Below are 20818 nucleotides of genomic sequence, written 5' to 3' on the forward strand. Positions count from 1 at the left end.
AGGAATTTTCCTCCAGGGTAGATTGGCAGAGGCCCTGGAGGTTTTTCGCCTTCCTCCGCAGCATGGGGCAGGGGTCGCTTGCTGGAGGATTCTCTGCGACTTAAAGTCTTTAAATCATGATTTGGGGACTTCAACAGCTGAGTCAAGGGAGAGAATTATTCCAGGAGTGGGTGGGTCAGATTTTGTGGCCTGCATCATGCGGGAGGTCAGACTAGATGATCATAATGGTCCCTTCTGACCTTAAAGTCTATGAGTCTAAGATGGGTTCCCCTGACCAACGTGAACAGGGATTTTTTTTTTATATAACTGTGTTATCAGACTCACATTGCAGACTACCTAAGGGATGCAGATCTACCTTCAGCCGGGCAAATGTATCTGCTAGCCCTAGTGTGCAGCCCAGCACACATCCTCAGTCCCCCGGGGACATGGCCCTGTGTGCCTCCCCATTACCTGTGGATACAGCCCCATCACCACAGGACAGCACCCATGTGCATCGCTTCTGTGGCACAGCATGGCTCATATCTCCATGCCCATGCGTTCCAGCCTGGCATTCTTCCATAGCATTGCTGAAGATAAATGGCTTATCTACCCTAGGGTTGGGAAGGAGGGAGGGAGCCTGATTGTTTTACACACAAATGGAATGATTTGCAGAGGTGCTGAGCTCCCATTGACTTCAGCAGGGGCTGGAGGTGCTGAAAATATCAGTCCAAAAGGCTTTGCAGGAGGAGTGTGAGGCTGGCACCAAAAAACCCTGCTTTGTGGCTCTGTTTTAGAAGCTTTTTGTCACCTTCCAGGACTCTCACCTGAATCCTGCAGATAAACCGAAGCAGCGATTTGAAGAGGGGAGGAGGGGAGCACATTACCCAACATGTAGCAAATGCGATACATCTTCACACTAGGAAACGCAGCCCCCCCATCCCCTGTATGTACACACAAACACACACGCCTGCCCACCCTCCCCAAGTGCAGGCAGGATGAAACACTTCCAACACTTTCAAGTCTGATTTAACTCCGAAAGCAACAGGCACGGGCCCCAGCCCCTGTCGTGGCCTAGCCTCAGGGCTGATTCAGTGCTGCCAAACCTGTAGCTGCAGGAGGTGCCACCCCACCAGGTAGAGGGTGAAATGCTAATGGGATGTTCAGTACCCAGTAAGACACAGCATGGGCTGAGAGCTTGGTGAGGATAATTACTTGAGTCACCCTGGGGAACCAGGGTCGCCCCTTGTCAGCTCAATGTTGGCCGGAGCACACTACACATTGCCTTCTCCGCATGCTTAACAGGAAACCTCCATCTACTATTCCCCTAACTCCCAGCCCGGACATATGCTGCAGGTCTGAACGTTTTCCTTTCAGCCCTGGCTGCCCCCCACCACCTGAATCTCCTATGCCCTGGGTTGGCAGGTGTGAGAACCTCGCATAGCAACTGTGGCGTTTGCAGCTTATATATTATCAAATGGAGCCGGGCAGTACTACCATACTTAACCTGACCAGTGTCCATGGGCCATCTCTCAATGACTCCTAGTTACAGAGCAGCAATCAAGGCAGTCTCCATAGAGGCGCTTTCACTTCAGAAGCCAACATCATCCCTAAAAATCAAAGTAAAAACGAAAAGCAACACCCCCCCACACACACATCAGCCACTTCTCTTCAGTCCTTTGTTGCATAGGCCACCAGAGATCTGCCATCACAAGCCTTGCCACTAATCCAAGCAGTGGTATCCATAGGAAGACTGTATCTTTTGGGGTCGCTCTGCCCAAAAATGGAAATATTACAATCATCCCTGACCGCAGACTAAGACAGGAATGAGAATATTGCTGGTAAATAATAAAAGATAGCAGCTGTCAACTAGTGCCCTGAAACAGTTCGCAGAATAAGGTACAGAATTATATACCAAAGCAACAGGATTAAGGAATAAATAATAAAAGATAATAGTTGTGGAATTACTAGGAGTATCAGAGGGAGACAGGAAATGAGTAGGCATATGCAAAAGAGACAAGATATGGTTGGTTTTCAAACAGAGGGCAAGTCTCTCATACCAGACAGTGGCAAGGTTGCAGAGAGGCACAGAAAAGGAGGCTAGCATACACATGTGGATGATTGTGCACTAAGGAGGAAAGAGCAGATCCCAAAAGGAAAAGCAGCCCTTTAAAAAGTTGTTAAAGGAAAGGAAACCCCGCACAGTGCAGGTGAAAGAAGTTTCACTGCTAATAGAGGGACATTTGCAGATGATCGAAACCCAAATTTGATCCCAATTTCTTTTCAGCATGTGCCAGCAATGTGAGGGTAGGAAAGCATCCAATTACTTTGATTTACAGGTGAGCTTAAGCCAATAGGTCTAGGGGCCCTATCCTGTGCCATTAAAGTCACTGAGGCTTTGGAGATCAGGTTCTAGATTTGTAAGATGTACTTTACATTAAAAAGTCCTCCAAACCCCCCCCCCCCCGATCTTTCAAGATAGCCAAACAGGCCATCTTCCCTTATCCACCGGTTCCCACGGAAAGAGGAGGGAGGAAGAAAGTATGTACTCCTGGCAGAAGACATCCAAGCAGGGTTGTTGTATCTCAGTAAAATACCAGCTCATTCATGCAAAACAACTGTATCTATTCCGGAGCAAAGGTACTGCAGGGAAATTGATCAAGAACTGCCTAATAGCTTAGAAAACATCTTTGTGGAGGAGAGAATAGGAAATACGAATATGCTTACATCTTGGCTTATTTGCCAAAGGTCTACTGGTTTCAGAGTGGTAGCCATGTTAGTCTGTATCAGCAAAAAGAACGAGGCGTACTTGTGGCACCTTAGAGACTAACAAATTTATTTGGGCATAAGCTTTCGTGGCCCATGAAAGCTTATGCCCAAATAAATTTGTTAGTCTCTAAGGTGCCACAAGTACACTTCATTCTTTTTTCAAAGGTCTACTGTTTACCTATTTCTGGTCTCTATTATTTATCCTGACCAATTTTAAATGGGCTTTTAAATATTTTTATCTATGCAACAAACCAAAAACAAGCCAGTTTTAAATCCTGTGAGTTGATAAGCATAAATTGTATTTTTACAGTGGGTGGATTGGAAAACAAACAAACATCCATCAATAACTCTCAGGCATCTTTCTGATCAGAAGCAGCTGTTCCTTGAGGATTTAAAAAAAAAAAACAACAACCCAAATCTTGTTACATTATAAACTAAAAGTACTGGGCTGTACCTTGACTTCAGTAATTCACCACTTTTTTAGTGCTCCTTTCAGTTTTGGATTGAGGAAAAAGCCAGCCAACAAACACCAAAACAACCTCAAATCCATCACATCCCCTCTAAAAAAGATAAAACTTGCATGCTTTCAGAACTGCGAATTTAAGTGCCCTTCAGCATTTCTTTTGCTAACAAAGTTTAGTTGGGGGCCATTTTACTGAGTTAATATTTTAAGCCCTACTTATCTGATTTTGCTTATTTCCTCTCTCTGACCACAATAAAAATCCCTACAGAAATTACAGGGAGGAAGGATGGTCTTTTGGTCAAGACACATTTCGAAGCAGCAAGAGAACTGGGTTCTGTTCCTAACTGCTACTACTTTGCTGTGGGACACTTGTGCCTTGGTTCGCCTGCTCCAACCCATAGACAACACTGATGCCTGTATTCATATATTCAAAGTAAATCCCAAATTCTTGCCTCCCACACGTCCTTGTCTGTCAGTCAACCACCACCTCCAATTAGCGTCTTTCTGCACTGCCCCAAACACAGGACCACTCTGGGGCAGGATGCCCCAGGGTCACTCTAACTTTTGCTGAGATACACATCAGCCGTCTGAACAGGCCAGTGTTAGAAAAATGGCTTAAAGTCATCTTTACCCTACCCCAACCTGGACTCTGACTCTTGTGCTGCACCTTTTAAGGGACACAGCAAAGCATCAGCACACTGTCCATTTAGACGGTAAGATCCTTGAGGCAAAGAGCACACCATTTTGTCAAGTACCTAGCGCGCGGTGGGTGCCATATAATGAAACTTCTGCGAGTGCTGCACCACCTTCCCCCGCACTTTCCTATTCATCTCCATCTCCAAATCAACTGCCCTGACTTCTCTCCAAATTACCGAGACTCACTCCCGCTGCTAGTCATTTTTTCCCCCCTAGACACTCACTTCCCTGCTCTACTCTGAGCATTCTCTGTTCCCTTTCCATCATTCTCCAGGCAATTTTCCTTTCCCGCTCCTCCTCCTCCTCCGTCTTTTCTTTTACCTTTGGCTTCTGACTGAAGAGTGGTTTATGACACCATGTACAGTATTAGCAATGGCTGCAGAAATCAGATTGCAGCGTAAGACATGCTGGCTGTTGAATATGCTATAAATTGAGTCTGGTACCTAAGTGCATGCTCTTGATTGCTAGAACAGAAAAGTGTTGAGTGGGGCTAATATCTGGCAGGAGGAAGGATGGCCCAGTAGACAGGAGTCTAGTTTAGGATTTTGGAGAGCCAGGTTCAATTCCGTGCTCTACCAGAGACTTCCTGTGTGTCCTGGGGCAGTCACTTCGATCCAGGTCAGAATCTAGAACCATGTCTCCCATTGAACTCAATGGAAGTTAGGTGCTTCAGTACATTTGAGGATCTGACCCTTGTTCCCCATCTGTAAAATACAGATAGTATTTCACAGGGGGGTTGTCAGGATAAATATATTCAAGAGTGGGAGGTGCTCGGATACTATGGCAACAAGGGCTAGATAAGTACCTGAAATAGAATATGAGCACTAGATGCTGAGAGGCTTTGCTTGTCCCCCTGTTGATTAACAGTATTCAAGTTTGTTTAGCCTTAAATAACAGAAATACTCATGCTACCCATTCAGTGTTGGGCCCAGGTAGTTTTACTGTGATTTTCCTCCACCAGAGGAAGGAAGGTTCTCCCTTTTTCGGCTTTTAATTTCCCTCTTTAGTAATTCGTACACTTATGAAGTAATTACTGCCCCTCTGACAGAATATATGATCTAGTTGAGGGCCTTCTGTGGCCTGAACTATTTATTATAATCTGCCAAGATAGGTATCTCATCAATTCTATATAGCAAAAAAAGTTAGGGTTGGTTTTTTTTTTTTTTTTTTTTTTAAAAGAGAGATTAAACTCTAAGGCAGGGCCACTGCTCAACCACTTATTTTCCCTGTGGAAGGAAATCTGACACCAATACATAATAAGAGGACAAAATAGGGAGTTAAGTTACCAGCAACAGGGAAGACTACACTTTTTTTTTTTTTTTGGTAATGCAAACAAGTTTATTGGGCATATTCATCCTCTACATGCTATTTTCCCTGCTGAAGTGCTACAATCCCCTTCTTCAAGGGGGGTGGGGGGAAGAGACAGAAAGAGTTCCAAACACAAAAGCTAATGGAAATAGCCAGAATGCTGTATGCAGCGTTTCCAGAGCCTAGATGAGGTGGAAGGGTGGCAAGTAGGTAGCTGGACTAAACTGCTTACTAAATATTCGGCCAAGTGGAAGATTGCAACAGATGTGGAGCAGCTAGACAGCTCTGCATGATAGTCAATAGCCATTTAGTTCAGGAAATGCCAGTTAGAAGTCAGACTCTTACATGCAACAGATCACTGATGGGATCACTCGCTATGCAAAGCATTAGGGACAGGCAGGGGCTGAAGATGCTAAAGGCTCTTTTCGCAAAACTGAATCTAGGTTCATGCATTTGTTCCACATTATATTTTAAAACCTTAAAGCAATCTTTAGCCCTTTGAGCATTATCACAATCTAAACAAATGAACCTTTCCCTTGGACGGAATCCAATGCAGAATAGCAATTAAGAAAAAAAAAAGAAAAAGAAAAAAAAAAAACAGGAAAAATACAGGATTTTAAATAAACAACATCTTAGAATTTCTTGACTGCAGCATCAATATCTGGAATGATCTCCTTCAAGTGGTTCCACTGTTCGGCAGATAGGGCAATCCCTAGAAACAGCAAAGGAGAAGGATTACAGAGACATGCCTGCAGAGCAGAATCAGCAAGTTCCACAGCCAAGGTGGCTCCATAAGGGCAGTTATAGAAGGGAAATTTATGATCTGAATCAGATCCCAGAACAGAAACTGAGGCAGCCTTTTAAGTAAAGCGTCTCCATGTTAACACTGTAGCAAATATGAAATGTGTGCTTCTGTGGTACTCCTCTAGTACTACAGAAATATGGAAAGCTTTAATGCTCTTGTGAGATGGTATCCCACATTTTACAGATGGGGGAAAGAAGTAAAGAGGAGGAAACTGCTAAATGGCCCAAGGTCATAGCAAAGCTGTAAATAAACCCTAGGAGCCTTTACTCCCAGTCCCTGTCCAGCAATTAGAGTACCATCCTTTGTGTTGGCCAAATGGGTAATGCAAACTCCCATCCCAGCAACTGTAATTTCAATTACAAAATCTACCACTAACAACGTTCACTGTGATGGCTTAAACTCGGAGGAATTGGCTTCTTTTTAGCTCCTTAGGCAGGAGCTAAAAAAATCACCCACAGAGATAAAGCCAACTTGATGTAATTGGCCTTTTCCATGGAAAAGAAACATGGTAATGGGCATGCCAGCTTGGTTCCACCCGGATGCTGTCCACTTGTTTCCTGAGCAAAACCAAAAGTAACATGTCCTGACACTTAGTCACACATTTTATTAAGTTTTAGACAAACATGAGTGGCTAGAGACACTACATCAAAACAGAAGAGACAGCATTCATGTGAACATTCCTCTACAGACCCAAGTTCTAAGTAGCAGATGAACAGATCTTCTGTCTTGTATTCTGGGCAAGTTTCCTACATGTGCCAAAAGAGTTTAATCCCCCTTCTGTCTCCCACTCCCCCTAGACTGGCACAGAAAGGTTTCGGGATCTGTTCCTGCCTTTCATTATAGGATAGTAATGTACAGTGGTAACTTCTTTGAAGGAAATTAATTTCTGGAGGGTAAACCATGCTTAGTGTTCGAGGGGCAAATCAAGCTGAAAGAAATTCATCTGCACAGACACAAAATCAATAACGAGAACTGAACGGTTCCTGGGAAATTTCATGTAACTGAATCTCTGCTGAATACCCCAACACATAGGGCAGAAGAGGGGAATGACTTACAGACGTGGCCTGGGAACTTAGAGTCAAGTGAGTCAACTAAGCAAATCACTGTCAGCCGGAAAGTTGTAATGTAAAGGGCCATGAATGAACATTAACTCAGTAGTGGGAGAGAAGTTCTGGAGTGAATGATGCCCCTGTTCCACAGCAGCCTTTACATTACTTTCTGTGCTGTTTTCCCAGTCAGACCATGTTATTCCAAGGACCGCATGGCTCTTTAATAAAGGGTCACCCAAACTCTGTTCCACTGAGGGTCGCACTGGGCAAATTGCCAGGAGCCTCAGGTATGCACCTTACGTGGCACACTGCAGTCATCCTTGCTTTAATATGGAGGTATAGCTGGAGGGATTATGAAATTCCAGTTTCCGTTCAGATTGAGATGGAATATCATATTTTGGGATCGTGAAGTCCCTGCTGACTGCACTTCCATGGTTAAAAGATTAGGGTGAATGCACAGTACACTGTACAACCCCAGAGTTCTAACAGGCCCACGTGCCAATATATGCTCCTTCAATATATATTTAGTTTTGTCTGTCAACAGACAGACGCTGGATAGCGGTGTGTGAGTTACAATTTTCTACTTTCCTTTGGCCTGTCTAATTTTACATACTCAATTGCCCCTCGCAGAGGTGCTGTTTATAAGAGAAATAGTTGGAGGGGGAGAAAAAGGGAGCAGGAAGGGTGAAGTTTGGTCAAATTAAGGTACTACATTCCTGCACTATCAGAATAACCCCATCTTCGATCATGTTCCATCTCCTGCCTTTTATCTGATATTCAGCTTACCTACTGTTCATGTCCTTACTCAGTTGAAGTCCCCCTTCAGAAACAGGCAGGGAGCCAAGCTTCATAGATTAAGGTCACTGTGCTGGTTGCTCTTTCATTAATAGCCCATCATGGGGCCGTGCTGCTCACTTCCCAGCATCAGATGGCAGTGGGAATATTGGAGACTTTCAGAAGATGCTGAAGTCAGTAATTTAAGAATAATGTAAAGTTTCCAACTCCTGGATACAAGACTGCCCTAGACTCATTCATGATTTTAATTGTATTGGAAATGAGATGAATATGATGCATTACTGCCACCTAGTGGAGATGTCTGGTTACCTTTTCTCCCAGGTTTAGTGTCCCCTTCCTTATCTATGTAGAATTCTCGGATATCCACAAGGACTTTCCCCTTAAAGCAGGACACTCGGACATAGCGCATCTTCCCAATCTGCAAAGATATTAAACCACAGTTAAAGAAAGGTCTGGATTTGAGTTGAGGAACGCTGCAACCAGCTTCATATACATATATTTAGCTACCGTCCATATTACTTCATCTCATTACTTAAAACTCCATTGTATTTAACTGGAGCGAGAAAGGACACACCAATGCAAGAAACCAGGAAAGAATTCTGATTTGGCTAGGAAATTAACGAATAGAAATGTGTGTGTGTATGTGGCAGGGGGATTTGAAGGACGTGACAGAGGTAGATTTGTTTGTAATACCTGATCCTCTCCCCTCCCACCAATACCTGGAACATGCCCTCCTCTTCACTGTCTTGCCCTTGACTTTTCGTTGCCACCTTGGAAGTTTTGGCCTCAGTTTTTGGTCTTTTCTCTGGCTTGGATGGCATCTCTTTTTTTCTTTTCTGTAAAGAAGAGGTCATAATTAGACAGCTCCCCCCGCCCCTTGTGATTAGTCTAGTTCTCAAGCCTATGCGGCTTCTAGATAGTTCAAATGATGGGACTTACACACATTTCATGAGATGGGATCTCATGATAAGTCACTCACAGCTCCTTCAGCAAGACATACTAACTGCAATAATACTAACACGGCACTCTACTGTTAACTACACTAGCAACCAGCAGTACTTGACCTAAACCTGTCTGCAACCTCTTAAAACTAGACTGCAGCCAGTAGAGCGGGACCAAACTATTAATAATTACATTAAAAACTACACTAAAGGAACATCCAGGCTGTAAAGTCAAGCCCTGAAAAGTTAAGAGGTGCTAGAAATAAAGTTGTTTGTGTGACCTTCACTTGCTGCATTATGATACAGGCTTTACAAGGCTGAAAGCCATTCAGGTCTGGAAAGCAAGGAGGGAAATTACTCTTCCCTTCACCTGCTAAAAGAACAGGAGTACTTGTGGCACCTTAGAGACTAACACATTTATTAGAGCATAAGCTTTCGTGGGCTACAGCCCACTTCTTCGGATGCATATAGAATGGAACATCTATATCACCTGCTGTGACTTTTCAAGTAACATTAGAAAAACCCCAGCCTCTTCTGCTCTGCATGGATGCAAAAGATTGATCCCATGGCATTTGTAAGCATAGGGTTTGCCTCAGTGCCAAGGAGCACCCTAACTTGCACAGTGGCATGACATGGGAAGGACACTTAGTTGCCGACTTTCACCCCAGAGCTTGCTCATGACAATGATGCCCACTAAGTGAGCACGCTGGAATTCAGGTTATTGTTTGCATGACCTCAGAGGATTAACTGAAGCACCTAGAACATTGCTACTTTTTTCCCACTGGAGGGACGTATGTATAGGAGGGGAATTCCTGATGTGTGGGAGCAAAGTCAGTCTCATTCCCCAACTACTGTATACCAATACCTTTTCATTCTCAGCATCAGATCCACTGTCTGAAGTGGTTGTTTCCACAGGCTCCTTGGACTTGGGCATTCTGGAAGACAAACACCGAAGAAGCAGGCTGAACCCTTCACCTTCAACCACACGCTCAACATTTATAGCAAAATAACCCCCTCCTCATGCTACAGATTTTTAGCTGCTGGCACGGGTAGCTTGCTCCTCCCTCTGACAGCAGAGTCACTAGGCTTAACTTCATGTGGAGTAAATGACACAGAGTCATAACAATGGGATCCCTGCTCCAGTTCCAGTCATCTAAATGGGCAATTCAGTCTTCAGCAGTTGTCTCGGAACAACGATTAAATCAGATGTCCTGTTCTAAAGCCACATAACATGGAAGTTGGGCAAGAAAAAGAGGGATAAGAAAATACAACACTCCTTAGATCTCCCCAAGATTTCAGCATCTCTCAAATATTTCTAAGGTGCCCATCACTGCAACAGTCACCTACTCTGAGACGCAGAGTAAGAACTCCGCAGTCATCGCTGTGGGCAAGGAATAGTTCAAGGGATTTTTGCCCAGGCTCCTTACCACAAGGAGGCTTGAACTGAGGCTAGCTGGGGTGAAAGAAACTTTGGTGGCTCTGTGCTAATGGACACCCATTACAGAACTAGACAGAAGGAAGTGGAGAAAGGAGAGAAAACGAGGGAGGAGGGTTGGAAAACTCCACGTGCTGTGGACAAGCCATGGGGAACTGGCAGTCTGAGATCCCCATGCCCAAATCGGATCCAATAAGGAGGAGGATGGGGAGGGGGGTATTAAAGCAGGTCCCCAAAGCTGCTCTTTGAGGGGGGTGAATACTGTCTCCGAAGCTGTGAGCAGCAGACACGAGATGGTCGCTTCTGCGTAGAAGGTGGATGGGACGAGCGTGTGAACGCCCCCAGAAAGGAGAGGGGCAGCAGGAGGAGAAGGTGGGGATTGAAAACTCTGCTGCCCTTCAGCAAGCCTTCCCCGTCCTTCCAAAGGGAGCGAGAGCAGGATCCGAAGAGGCCAGGGGTCCCCAGAAGGGACCATGCTAGCACTGGGAGGGGATCCCTGTATGAGGAGTAGGGCACACAGCCCCTTCCTACAGCAATGCCTAGAGATCCCCAGGAGCCTGGGGCATGACAGGTAGCAACTCCACGGATTGGGAGCCAGGGGAAGAATATTGGGGAGGGGGCTGAGGTAGAAGAGACAGGGGACACAGTGGGGGCACTGAGGGAGGGGGGGCAGACATGGAGGGATCCAGAGCAGGGGAGCCAGGGGGACTTTTGAGGGAGACCAGGGGGAGTTGGGGTGCTGTTGACGGGGGTCAGAGGCAGGAGGGCTAGGGGAGGGGGACTGTTGGGGGGGTCGGGGGAGATAAGGAGATGGGGGCCTGGGGCTGTTAGGGGGGTCAGAGGCAGGAGGGGGGCTGTTGGGGGGGCTGGGGGAAATAGGGAGATGGGGGCCAGGGGCTGTTGGGGGGGTGAGGCAGGAGGGGGGCTGTGGGGGGGTCTGGGGGATATAGGGGCCAGGTGCTGTTGAGGAGTGTCAGAGGCAGGAGGGCAGGGATGGGGGCTGTTGGGGGGGGTCAGAGGCAGGAGGGGGGCTGGGGAAAATAGGGAGATGGGGGCCAGGGGCTGTTGGGGGGGGGGTCAGAGGCAGGAGGGCAGGGACAGGGGCTGTTGGGGAGTTCTGGGGGAGATAGGGGCTGTTGGGGGGGGTCAGAGGGCTGGGGGGGGGTCAGAGGCAGGAGGGCCAAGGCCATTGCGGGGGTCAGGCAGGAGGGCTGTGGGAGGGGGCTGTTGGGGGCTGTTGGAGGGGGATCAGAGGCAGGAGGGCCAAGGCCATTGGGGAGGTCAGGCAGGAGGGCTGTGGGAGTGGGTCTGTTGGGGGAGATTGGGGCTATTGGGGGGGTCAGAGCCAGGTAGGGTGACCAGACAGCAACTATGAAAAATCGAGCTAGGGGTGGGGGGTAATAGGCACCTATATAAAACAAAGCCCCAAATATCGGGACTGTCCCTATAAAATCAGGACATCTGGTCACCCTAGAGCCAGGGGGGCCGTGGCTGTTGGGGAGGCAAGGCAGGAGGGCTGTGGGAGATGGGGGCTGGAGCTATTGGAGGGACGAGTCAGGAGGGCTGTGGGGGGGCTGTTGGGGGAGATGGGGGCTATTGGGGGGTCAGAGGCAGGAGGGCAGGGAGGGGGGCTGTGGGAGATGGGGGCTGGAGCCATTGGAGGGACGAGGCAGGAGGGCTGTGGGGGGCGCTATTGGGGGGTCAGAGGCAGGGGGGCTTTTGGGGGGGTGTGGGAGCTGTTGGGGACAAGGCAGGAGGGCTGTGGGGGGCTGGGGGCTGTTGGGGGGCAAGGCAGGAGGGCTGGGGGGGCTGTTGGGGGAGATGAGAGCTATTGGGGGGTCAGAGGCAGGGGTCTGTGGAAGGGGGGCTGTTGGAGGAGTCTGGGGGAGATGGGGGCTGTTGGAGGGATGAGGCAGGAGGAGGGGCTGTTGGGGGGGCCAGAGGCGGGGGGGCGAGGCCGTTGGGGGGGCGGGAGGCGAGTCAGGAGGGCTGTTGGGGGGGGCCAGAGGCGGGGGGGGCGAGGCCGTTGGGGGGGCAGGGGGCGAGGCAGGAGGGCTGTGGGAGGGGCTGTTGGGGGAGCGGGGGGGCTGTTGGGGCCAGAGGCGGGGGGGCGAGGCCGTTGGGGGGGGTGGGGGGCGAGGCAGGAGGGCTGGGGGAGGGGCTGTTGGGGGAGCGGGGGGCTGTTGGGGCCAGAGGCGGGGGGGCGAGGCCGTTGGGGGGGCAGGAGGTGAGTCAGGAGGGCTGTTGGGGGGGCCAGAGGCGGGGGGGCGAGGCCATTGGGGGGGGTGGGAGGCGAGTCAGGGGGGGCTGGGGGAGTGGCTGTTGGAGGAGAGGGGGGCTGTTGGGGGGGCAGAGGCGGGGGGGCGAGGCCGTTGGGGGGGCGGGAGGAGAGTCGGGGGGGCTGGGGGAGTGGCTGTTGGAGGAGAGGGGGGCTGTTGGGGGGCCAGAGGCGGGGGGGCGAGGCCGTTGGGGGGGCAGGAGGTGAGTCAGGAGGGCTGTTGGGGGGGCCAGAGGCGGGGGGGCGAGGCCATTGGGGGGGCGGGAGGCGAGTCAGGAGGGCTGTTGGGGGGGCCAGAGGCGGGGGGCGAGGCCGTTGGGGGGGCGGGAGGCGAGTCAGGGGGGGCTGGGGGAGTGGCTGTTGGAGGAGAGGGGGGCTGTTGGGGGGCCAGAGGCGGGGGGGCGAGGCCGTTGGGGGGGCGGGGCAGGGGGGCTGGGGGAGTGGCTGTTGGAGGAGAGGGGGGCTGTTGGGGGGGGCAGAGGCGGGGGGGTGAGGCCGTTGGGGGGGCGGGAGGCGAGGCAGGAGGGCTGTTGGGGGAGTGGCTGTTGGGGGGGCCAGAGGCGGGGGGGCGAGGCAGGAGGGCTGTTGGGGGAGAGGGGGACTGTTCGGGGGGCCAGAAGCGGGGGGGCGAGGCCGTTGGGGGGGCAGGAGGTGAGTCAGGAGGGCTGTTGGGGGGGCCAGAGGCGGGGGGGCGAGGCCGTTGGGGGGGGCGGGAGGCGAGTCAGGGGGGGCTGGGGGAGTGGCTGTTGGAGGAGAGGGGGGCTGTTGGGGGGTAGAGGCGGGGGGGCGAGGCCATTGGGGGGGCGGGAGGCGAGTCAGGAGGGCTGTTGGGGGGGCCAGAGGCGGGGGGGGCGAGGCCGTTGGGGGGGCGGGAGGCGAGTCAGGGGGGGCTGGGGGAGTGGCTGTTGGAGGAGAGGGGGGCTGTTGGGGGGCCAGAGGCGGGGGGGCGAGGCCGTTGGGGGGGCGGGGGGCGAGGCAGGGGGGCTGGGGGAGTGGCTGTTGGAGGAGAGGGGGGCTGTTGGGGGGGGCAGAGGCGGGGGGGTGAGGCCGTTGGGGGGGCGGGAGGCGAGGCAGGAGGGCTGTTGGGGGAGTGGCTGTTGGGGGGGCCAGAGGCGGGGGGGCGAGGCAGGAGGGCTGTTGGGGGAGAGGGGGACTGTTCGGGGGGCCAGAGCCGGGGGGGCGAGGCCGTTGGGGGGGCAGGAGGTGAGTCAGGAGGGCTGTTGGGGGGGCCAGAGGCGGGGGGGGCGAGGCCGTTGGGGGGGCGGGAGGCGAGTCAGGGGGGGCTGGGGGAGTGGCTGTTGGAGGAGAGGGGGGCTGTTGGGGGGGCAGAGGCGGGGGGCGAGGCAGGAGGGCTGTTGGGGGAGAGGGGGACTGTTCGGGGGGCCAGAGGCGGGGGGGGCGAGGCCGTTGGCGGGGCGGGGGGCGAGGCAGGAGGGCTGTTGGGGGGGCCAGAGGCGGGGGGGGCGTGGCCGTTGGGGGGGCGGGAGGCGAGTCAGGGGGGGCTGGGGGAGTGGCTGTTGGGGGAGAGGGGGACTGTTCGGGGGGCCAGAGGCGGGGGGGGCGAGGCCGTTGGCGGGGCGGGGGGCGAGGCAGGAGGGCTGTTGGGGGGCAGAGGCGGGGGGGCGAGGCCGTTGGGGGGGGCGGGAGGCGAGTCAGGGGGGGCTGGGGGAGTGGCTGTTGGAGGAGAGGGAGGCTGTTGGGGGGGCAGAGGCGGGGGGGCGAGGCCGTTGGGGGGGCGGGAGGCGAGTCAGGAGGGCTGTTGGGGGGGCCAGAGGCGGGGGGGGCGAGGCCGTTGGGGGGGCGGGAGGCGAGTCAGGGGGGGCTGGGGGAGTGGCTGTTGGAGGAGAGGGAGGCTGTTGGGGGGGCAGAGGCGGGGGGGCGAGGCCGTTGGGGGGGCGGGAGGTGAGTCAGGAGGGCTGTTGGGGGGGCCAGAGGCGGGGGGGGCGAGGCCGTTGGGGGGGGCGGGAGGCGAGTCAGGGGGGGCTGGGGGAGTGACTCTTGGAGGAGAGGGGGGCTGTTGGGGGGGCAGAGGCGGGGGGGCGAGGCCGTTGGGGGGGCGGGAGGTGAGTCAGGAGGGCTGTTGGGGGGCAGAGGCGGGGGGGCGAGGCCGTTGGGGGGGCGGGAGGTGAGTCAGGAGGGCTGTTGGGGGGCAGAGGCGGGGGGGCGAGGCCGTTGGGGGGGCGGGAGGTGAGTCAGGAGGGCTGTTGGGGGGCAGAGGCGGGGGGGCGAGGCCGTTGGGGGGGCGGGAGGCGAGGCAGGGGGGCTGGGGGAGTGGCTGTTGGGGGAGAGGGGGGCTGTTGGAGGGGCCAGAGTCGGGGGGGGCGAGGCCGTTGGGGAGGCGGGGGGGCGAGGTAGGAGCCCCCCCCCCGTACCTGGCGGGGAACGGCGCGAGCGGAACCCTCCGACTGCGAGCCCCGCCCACTGCGCCCGCGACTCCCTCCTAGCGCCGGCTCCTGCCAATCACCGCGCCCCGCCAGCCAATCGCTGGGCCCGATTCCCCCAAAACAGTCCCGCCCACAACCGACCCCTCCCCCCACTCTCCTCCTTGGCTGGGCAGGGCGTGGGCATGAGCTGGTAGAAGCAGGGGAAGCTTGGACTCCTGGGTTCCTCCCCTTCCCTGGGTGGGGGGCGGGGGGCACCTGCCCAGAGGATCAGAGCAGCGGAACCAGGACTCCTGGGTTCCATTTCCAGCTTGGGAGGAGCACCCTGGTGGGCTAGAGCATCCCTGGGATCCATTTCTCCTTCCAGTAGAGGAGCAGAATCAGGGGGATTAGAAACCAGGGCTCCTGGCTGGTGTAACTGGAGGGGACGGCTGACTCTGGTGTGAAACTCCTGGATAGCCTGCAGCCACTGGGTCAACACAGGGAATAGCCGTGTTAGTCTGTATCTGTTAGTCTTTAAGGTGCCACCAGACTCCTTGTTGTTTGGGTCAACACAGTCCTTCATCCATGATAGGTAGGGCCCTACCAAATTCAGGGTCCATTCTGGTCAATTTCATGGTCCTAAGATTTTTTAAATGGTAAATTTCATGCTTTCAGCTATTTAAAGCTGAAATGTCACCTGTTGTAATTATAGGGGTCCTGACCCGAAAAGGAGTTGCGGGAGGGTCACAAGGGTATTGATGGGGACGTTGCATTACTGCTACCCTTACTTCTGTGCCGCTGCTGACAGCAGCGCTGCCTTCAGAGCTGGGCAGATGGAGAGCGGCGGCTGCCGACCAGGAGCTCAGGTCTGAAGGCAGAGCCGCCGCCAGCAGCAGCGCAGAAGTAAGGATGGCATGGGATGGTATTGCCACCCTTACTTCTGCGCTGCTGCTGGCAGGGCTCTGCTTTCAGAGCTGGGTGCCCAGCTAACATCCACTGCTCTCCAGCCGCCCAGCTCTGAAGGCAGTGCAGAAGCAAGGGTGGCAGTACTGCAACCCCCCTAAAATAACTTTTGTGACCCTCCTGCAACTCCCTTTTGGGTCAGGACCCCCAGTTAGAGAAATGCTGGTGTCCCCTGTGAAATCTGTATAATACAGGGTAAAAGCGCACAAAAGACCAGATTTCACGGTCTGTGATGCGTTTTTCATGGCCACGAATTTGGTAGGGCCCTAATGATAAATAAATCTGGTAGGTAAAGCTGTAGGGTGAGGCCTTCAAAACCAAGGACCTCCACTCCACATGGACATCAAAGCTCCCCTGGTATTTTTCATGAGGAAGAGCTTGTCTACACAGATTATTCCAGAATAGCTGTTCCTGATTAACTCCCTGTGTGGATACCTTTATTCTGGAATAAGAATGTTTTATGACAAATTAGCTTGGTGGATTTGGAATAAGGTGCTCCTTCCTTTTCACGTCCTATTTGAACCCAAATTAATTTCCTTGTGTAGCCAAGCATCTGTAATCCCCACCCTGATTTGTACAGTGTTTGTCCATGTGACAGCTGGCTGCCACCCCAGAAGGGGTTGCATTTCAGGAACCCTGTATGTAAACATCATACAGCTATTTGGTATTGCAGGGTTGCTGTGGCAGTCCCAGGATATTAGAGAGACAAGATGGGTGAGGTAGTATCTTTTATTGGACCAACCTCTGTTGGTGAAAGAGATGAGCTTTCAACTTTGTAAACTCAAAAGCTTGTCTCTTTCACCAACAGAACTTGGTCCAATAAAAGATATTTCACCCACCTTCTTTCTCAAATATTTGATGTGTAAGACACTATAGCAATGGAAGATGTTACAACAACCCAGGTGACCAAAGTCTATAACCACCAGGGAGGTTATATATTTAAGACTTATACAAAAACATTTGGCTTGACAAAGTTTGCTCCGAAAGTTCCACACTGAAGATTTTTGGCTTATGTGTTCAGTGCCAATGTTAAAATCAGGTAGGTAGAAACCTGCAAATATCCACTGGCACCAGTGGTAAAAGTTTGTGGGTTGAAAAATTGTCTCAAACACAGGTGATAAGCATTCCTCTTTGTGGCATTTTCTCTACAGCTAGAAGTGTAGATTGTGGCCCAAATCCAAAAGGAACTAGGCTTGGCAGTCTATACAGAAACCCTTTGGGTCCCACCATTGTAATATCTGCCAGTTATATAGCACTTTGGAGACATCCAATTATAAGCTTCTCAGGGCAAGGACAGTCTGATTTTCTTGGACTGTGCCTGTGATATTATGGGTGCTAGGGGAATATAAATAATAATCTCATGTAGAGAATTTCCCAAGGAGGTTTTAACATCATTCACCCACACACACAAGTTCTGCAAGGTTGCTATTATAGTTACCAGCCTAGAAGTTGCTTGTGCCAAGTCACTGGCCAGGTGGCCTGGACACGAGGATGGATCCGGACCTTGTCAGATGCCTTGTCAACTATCTGAAAGGGGATTCCAAAGAGGACAGATCTAGACTGTTCTCGGTGGTAGCAGATGACAGAACAAGGAGTAATGGTCTCAAGTTGCAGAGGGGGAGTTTAGGTTGGATATTAGGAAAAACTTTTCCACTAGGAGGGTGGTGAAGCACTGGAATGGGTTCCCTAGGGAGGTGGTAGAATCTCCTTCCTTAGAGGTTTTTATAGTCAGGCTTGACAAAGCCCTGACTGGGATGATTTAGTTGGGGACTGGTCCTGCTTTGAGCAGGGGATTGGACTAGTTGACCTCCTGAGGTCCCGTCAAACCCTGATATTCTATGATTCCTGTTTTACAAAGGGGGAAACTGAGGCATTCACACACTTACATGACTTGCCCAAAACTAAAGAATGAGAAAGTGGCAGAACTGGAAACACAACTCGGGAGTTCCTAACCCAGCAGACCAAGCATCATCAGGACAATTAAGACACTTTTGCTCAGTCTTTCTATGCAAAACCAGTACCCACTAACCCCCAGTAAACCAGTTTATACTGATCTTCAGCACATGGTGCACAGCTCATCTTACTGGAGCGGCATATTGCTGGCGGGGGGGTGTTTGTGTGTGTGTCTCCTTACAGTGGAAGCCCAGGGAGGGCTATGCTGTAAAATGTTTTTTGTATTGGGTACCCAGATGCATGACCAATGGGCCTTAGGGGGGAAGAAGAATTAACCACAAGGACTGCACTGCTTCCACTCCAGCTGTATGGTCTCAGTTTCTCCATATTAAAAAATAAAAAGATGGCTAAAGACATCTAGCACTCCTGTAGTGCCCAAAGCACACAAAAGTCAATAGAAAGACTCACGTTGACTTCAATAGACTTTGGATCCAGCCTTCAATGACCATCAGAAGCCTTGTTATTGTCATATAAACTCAGGGGCTTGCTACTATAGCAGAGTTAAAGTCCTCGGCATCAGTGTCCTCAGCTCATATACTCACTACAGCAGCAGAAACTGAAAGTTCCAGCCGCTCCTCTTTGTGGCCTTTTGCCAAAAAGTTTCATATACTGAGTGCGCTGGTCTGCTATGAATTTTGGTTACAGCCACCTCTTCTTTGGTTGTTTCACCATACCAGACATTGCCATAGGCAACAGGCTCACCTCTTAGGCACACAAAGAGTAAACAGACATGTCTATTGATAATGATTTTATTTTTCTTTTCCAGAACATTTTCTCTCCAGAATGCATATGTCCCCTGACTAATTAAATGCATTGAGTGATTCCGGAAAGAGACACGAAAAACCCAACAAGTCTCTGTAGTAAATTAAAAAAAAACCTTCGGCAGTGAAAATAAAAATAAAAATTCACCATTGTGCCTATGTGTATCGTACTCCTTCCTCCAAAGGAGACTGGCCAGAACTGGGTGGTACCTGCCAACCACCAACAGAAGTGACCCACGTCTAGAAGAATCGTTATGAAAACGAGCACACACAAAAAATGCAGGATTAGTGTTACTGAGGAACAGCTCTGTTGCCTAGTAGTTGTAGCACAGGAAGAGTCTGATGAACTGGAGATAGTGTTCTGCACTTGCAGAGAAGCAGGCCAGTGGCCTAGTGCAGGGGTTCTCAAACTGGGGGTCAGGACCCCTCAGGGGGCTGCAAGCTTATTACATGGGGGGGGGGGTCACGAACTGTCAACCTCCACCTCAAACCCCGCTTTGCCTCCAGCATTTATAATGGCGTTAAATATATAAAAAGTGTTTTTAATTTATAAAGGGGAGGTCACACTCAGAGGTTTGCTATGTGAAAGGGGTCACCAGTAAAAAAAGTTTGAGAGCCACTGGCCTAGTGCCTTTTTCATTTATGTGCAAAGAAATCCAGATTTGGTTTTGCAGGTTATCGGCGGCTAAGAACGTTAGTGAGAGTCTAATCCTGCCTCAACAGGAAAAGAGCAGTGTCTCCCGTGACTCACTCACAGCTGCTCCGGGACAGCCAAGGTGAGGAGCTGGAAGGTTATGTTGGTTACTCCTGAACTGGCAAAATGGTCGATACAGATCAAGCGTTAATAGATGTAGGATGTTAGAAAAAAAATCAGGGTGTTGCTCAGGGTTTTCACAAGCAGGGATAGGGACATGATCTTTAATTACTGAATTATATGGGGCAGACAACATGCAGCTTTGGTTGGATGCTGGAAGACCTGCGTCCAATGGGTAGCTGAGGGTCTTACTTTTAAAAGCAACCGGCAAAGCCACAACAGAAAGTTAAGCACTGGAAATATATTGTGACTAGCCCCAGGACTCAGACAGAACGGCATTAAGATTTAACTAGCCCCTTTAAGCATTCTTTTTGGTCTTTCAGATAATGTGCTGGATCCGCTAGATGGAAGAAGTCTTTATGCAATTGCTGGCTCACCCAGTAGTTGGGTTATCCCAGATGAATGAGTTCTGGAGGCTTCATTTAGGAAGCCAGAAAAGCCAGTGAATTGCACAAAGCCTAAAAAGAATTATAGTAATGAGTCCAGTAAGTTGAGGCAACCATCAAAACTTTAATTTAGAACCTCATTTTTACATGCTCAAAATATAAATTCAGCTGAAATTATCCATTCTTCATCACAGCACAGATGAGACAGTTTGTGATTTTATAAGCAAAATTTATTCAGATGCTTTTTTGTTAGAGGTAGCTGAAAAAAAGCATGCACTGCTCATTTTAAGCCAATTTGTTTTGGTGCATGTTATGGGTTTTCTGTTTGTTTTTTGTTGGTGGTTTGTATGGGTTGTTTTGCTCACCCCCCCAAAAGTAGCAGAAATCTACAATTTAAAATGTTCATCTTAGCTCATCCTCAATGAGTAGAACCCCCTTTCCATCTCATAGAACTGGAAGGGACGCTGAAAGGTCATTGAGTCCAGCCCCCTGCCTTCACTAGCAGAACCAAGTACTGATTTTGCCCCAGATCCCTCTAAGTGGCCCCCTCAAGGATTGAACTCACAACTGTGGATTGAGCAGGCCAATGCTCAAACCACTGAGCTACCCCTCCCTCCAATATGCACCTAAATATAACCAAGCTTGGTGTTTGAAAAGTCATTTTTGCACATGCAGAGTATTAAGTTTGGTAACACCAGAAGGTACAAGCATAGGACTAAGTACTGGAGGTAGTGTGTATGTGGCAGGTTTTCAAGGTAGCCAGCTTTTCAATACAGTAAACGCTCTTGCCCGGCCAAATTCTGCAGTCCTTAAATCAAGCAAAACTCTTACTGAATTCAAGGGGAGTTTGCTTAAGGGATTAGTTAAATCTTAATGCATTGCTGTCTGAGTTTCAATTCAAGACTGCAAAATTTGGCCCATTATATATAAACTTTCTCTACTGCAATTATTATGCACCAGGCTCCCCACGACAGAGCAATAGCTGCAGTGATTACTAGAGTTTCTTCCCTTCTTGCAGAGATTATAAACTCAAAAACAGTGTGGGGATTACTAATTCTACTGG

The 20818-nt window shown here is 50.9% G+C and overlaps 1 protein-coding gene across 1 annotated transcript; it reads right to left on the bottom strand.

Annotated features, from left to right (window-relative positions):
- Positions 1 to 5231: 5231 nt before the first annotated feature.
- On the bottom strand, positions 5232 to 14947 carry LOC135894176 (activated RNA polymerase II transcriptional coactivator p15-like). Its single transcript, XM_065422227.1, has 5 exons — positions 14888 to 14947; positions 9668 to 9737; positions 8581 to 8697; positions 8171 to 8279; positions 5232 to 5924 (listed from the first exon to the last, which is right to left on the bottom strand). The coding sequence occupies exons 2-5, from the start codon at positions 9734 to 9736 to the stop codon at positions 5845 to 5847; spliced, it is 375 nt and encodes a 124-aa protein (XP_065278299.1). The 5' UTR covers position 9737; positions 14888 to 14947; the 3' UTR covers positions 5232 to 5844.
- Between the last annotated feature and the right edge of the window lie 5871 nt (positions 14948 to 20818).

The sequence above is a fragment of the Emys orbicularis genome, chromosome 24 (assembly GCF_028017835.1).
Source record: "Emys orbicularis isolate rEmyOrb1 chromosome 24, rEmyOrb1.hap1, whole genome shotgun sequence".
NCBI lineage: Eukaryota > Metazoa > Chordata > Testudines > Emydidae > Emys > Emys orbicularis.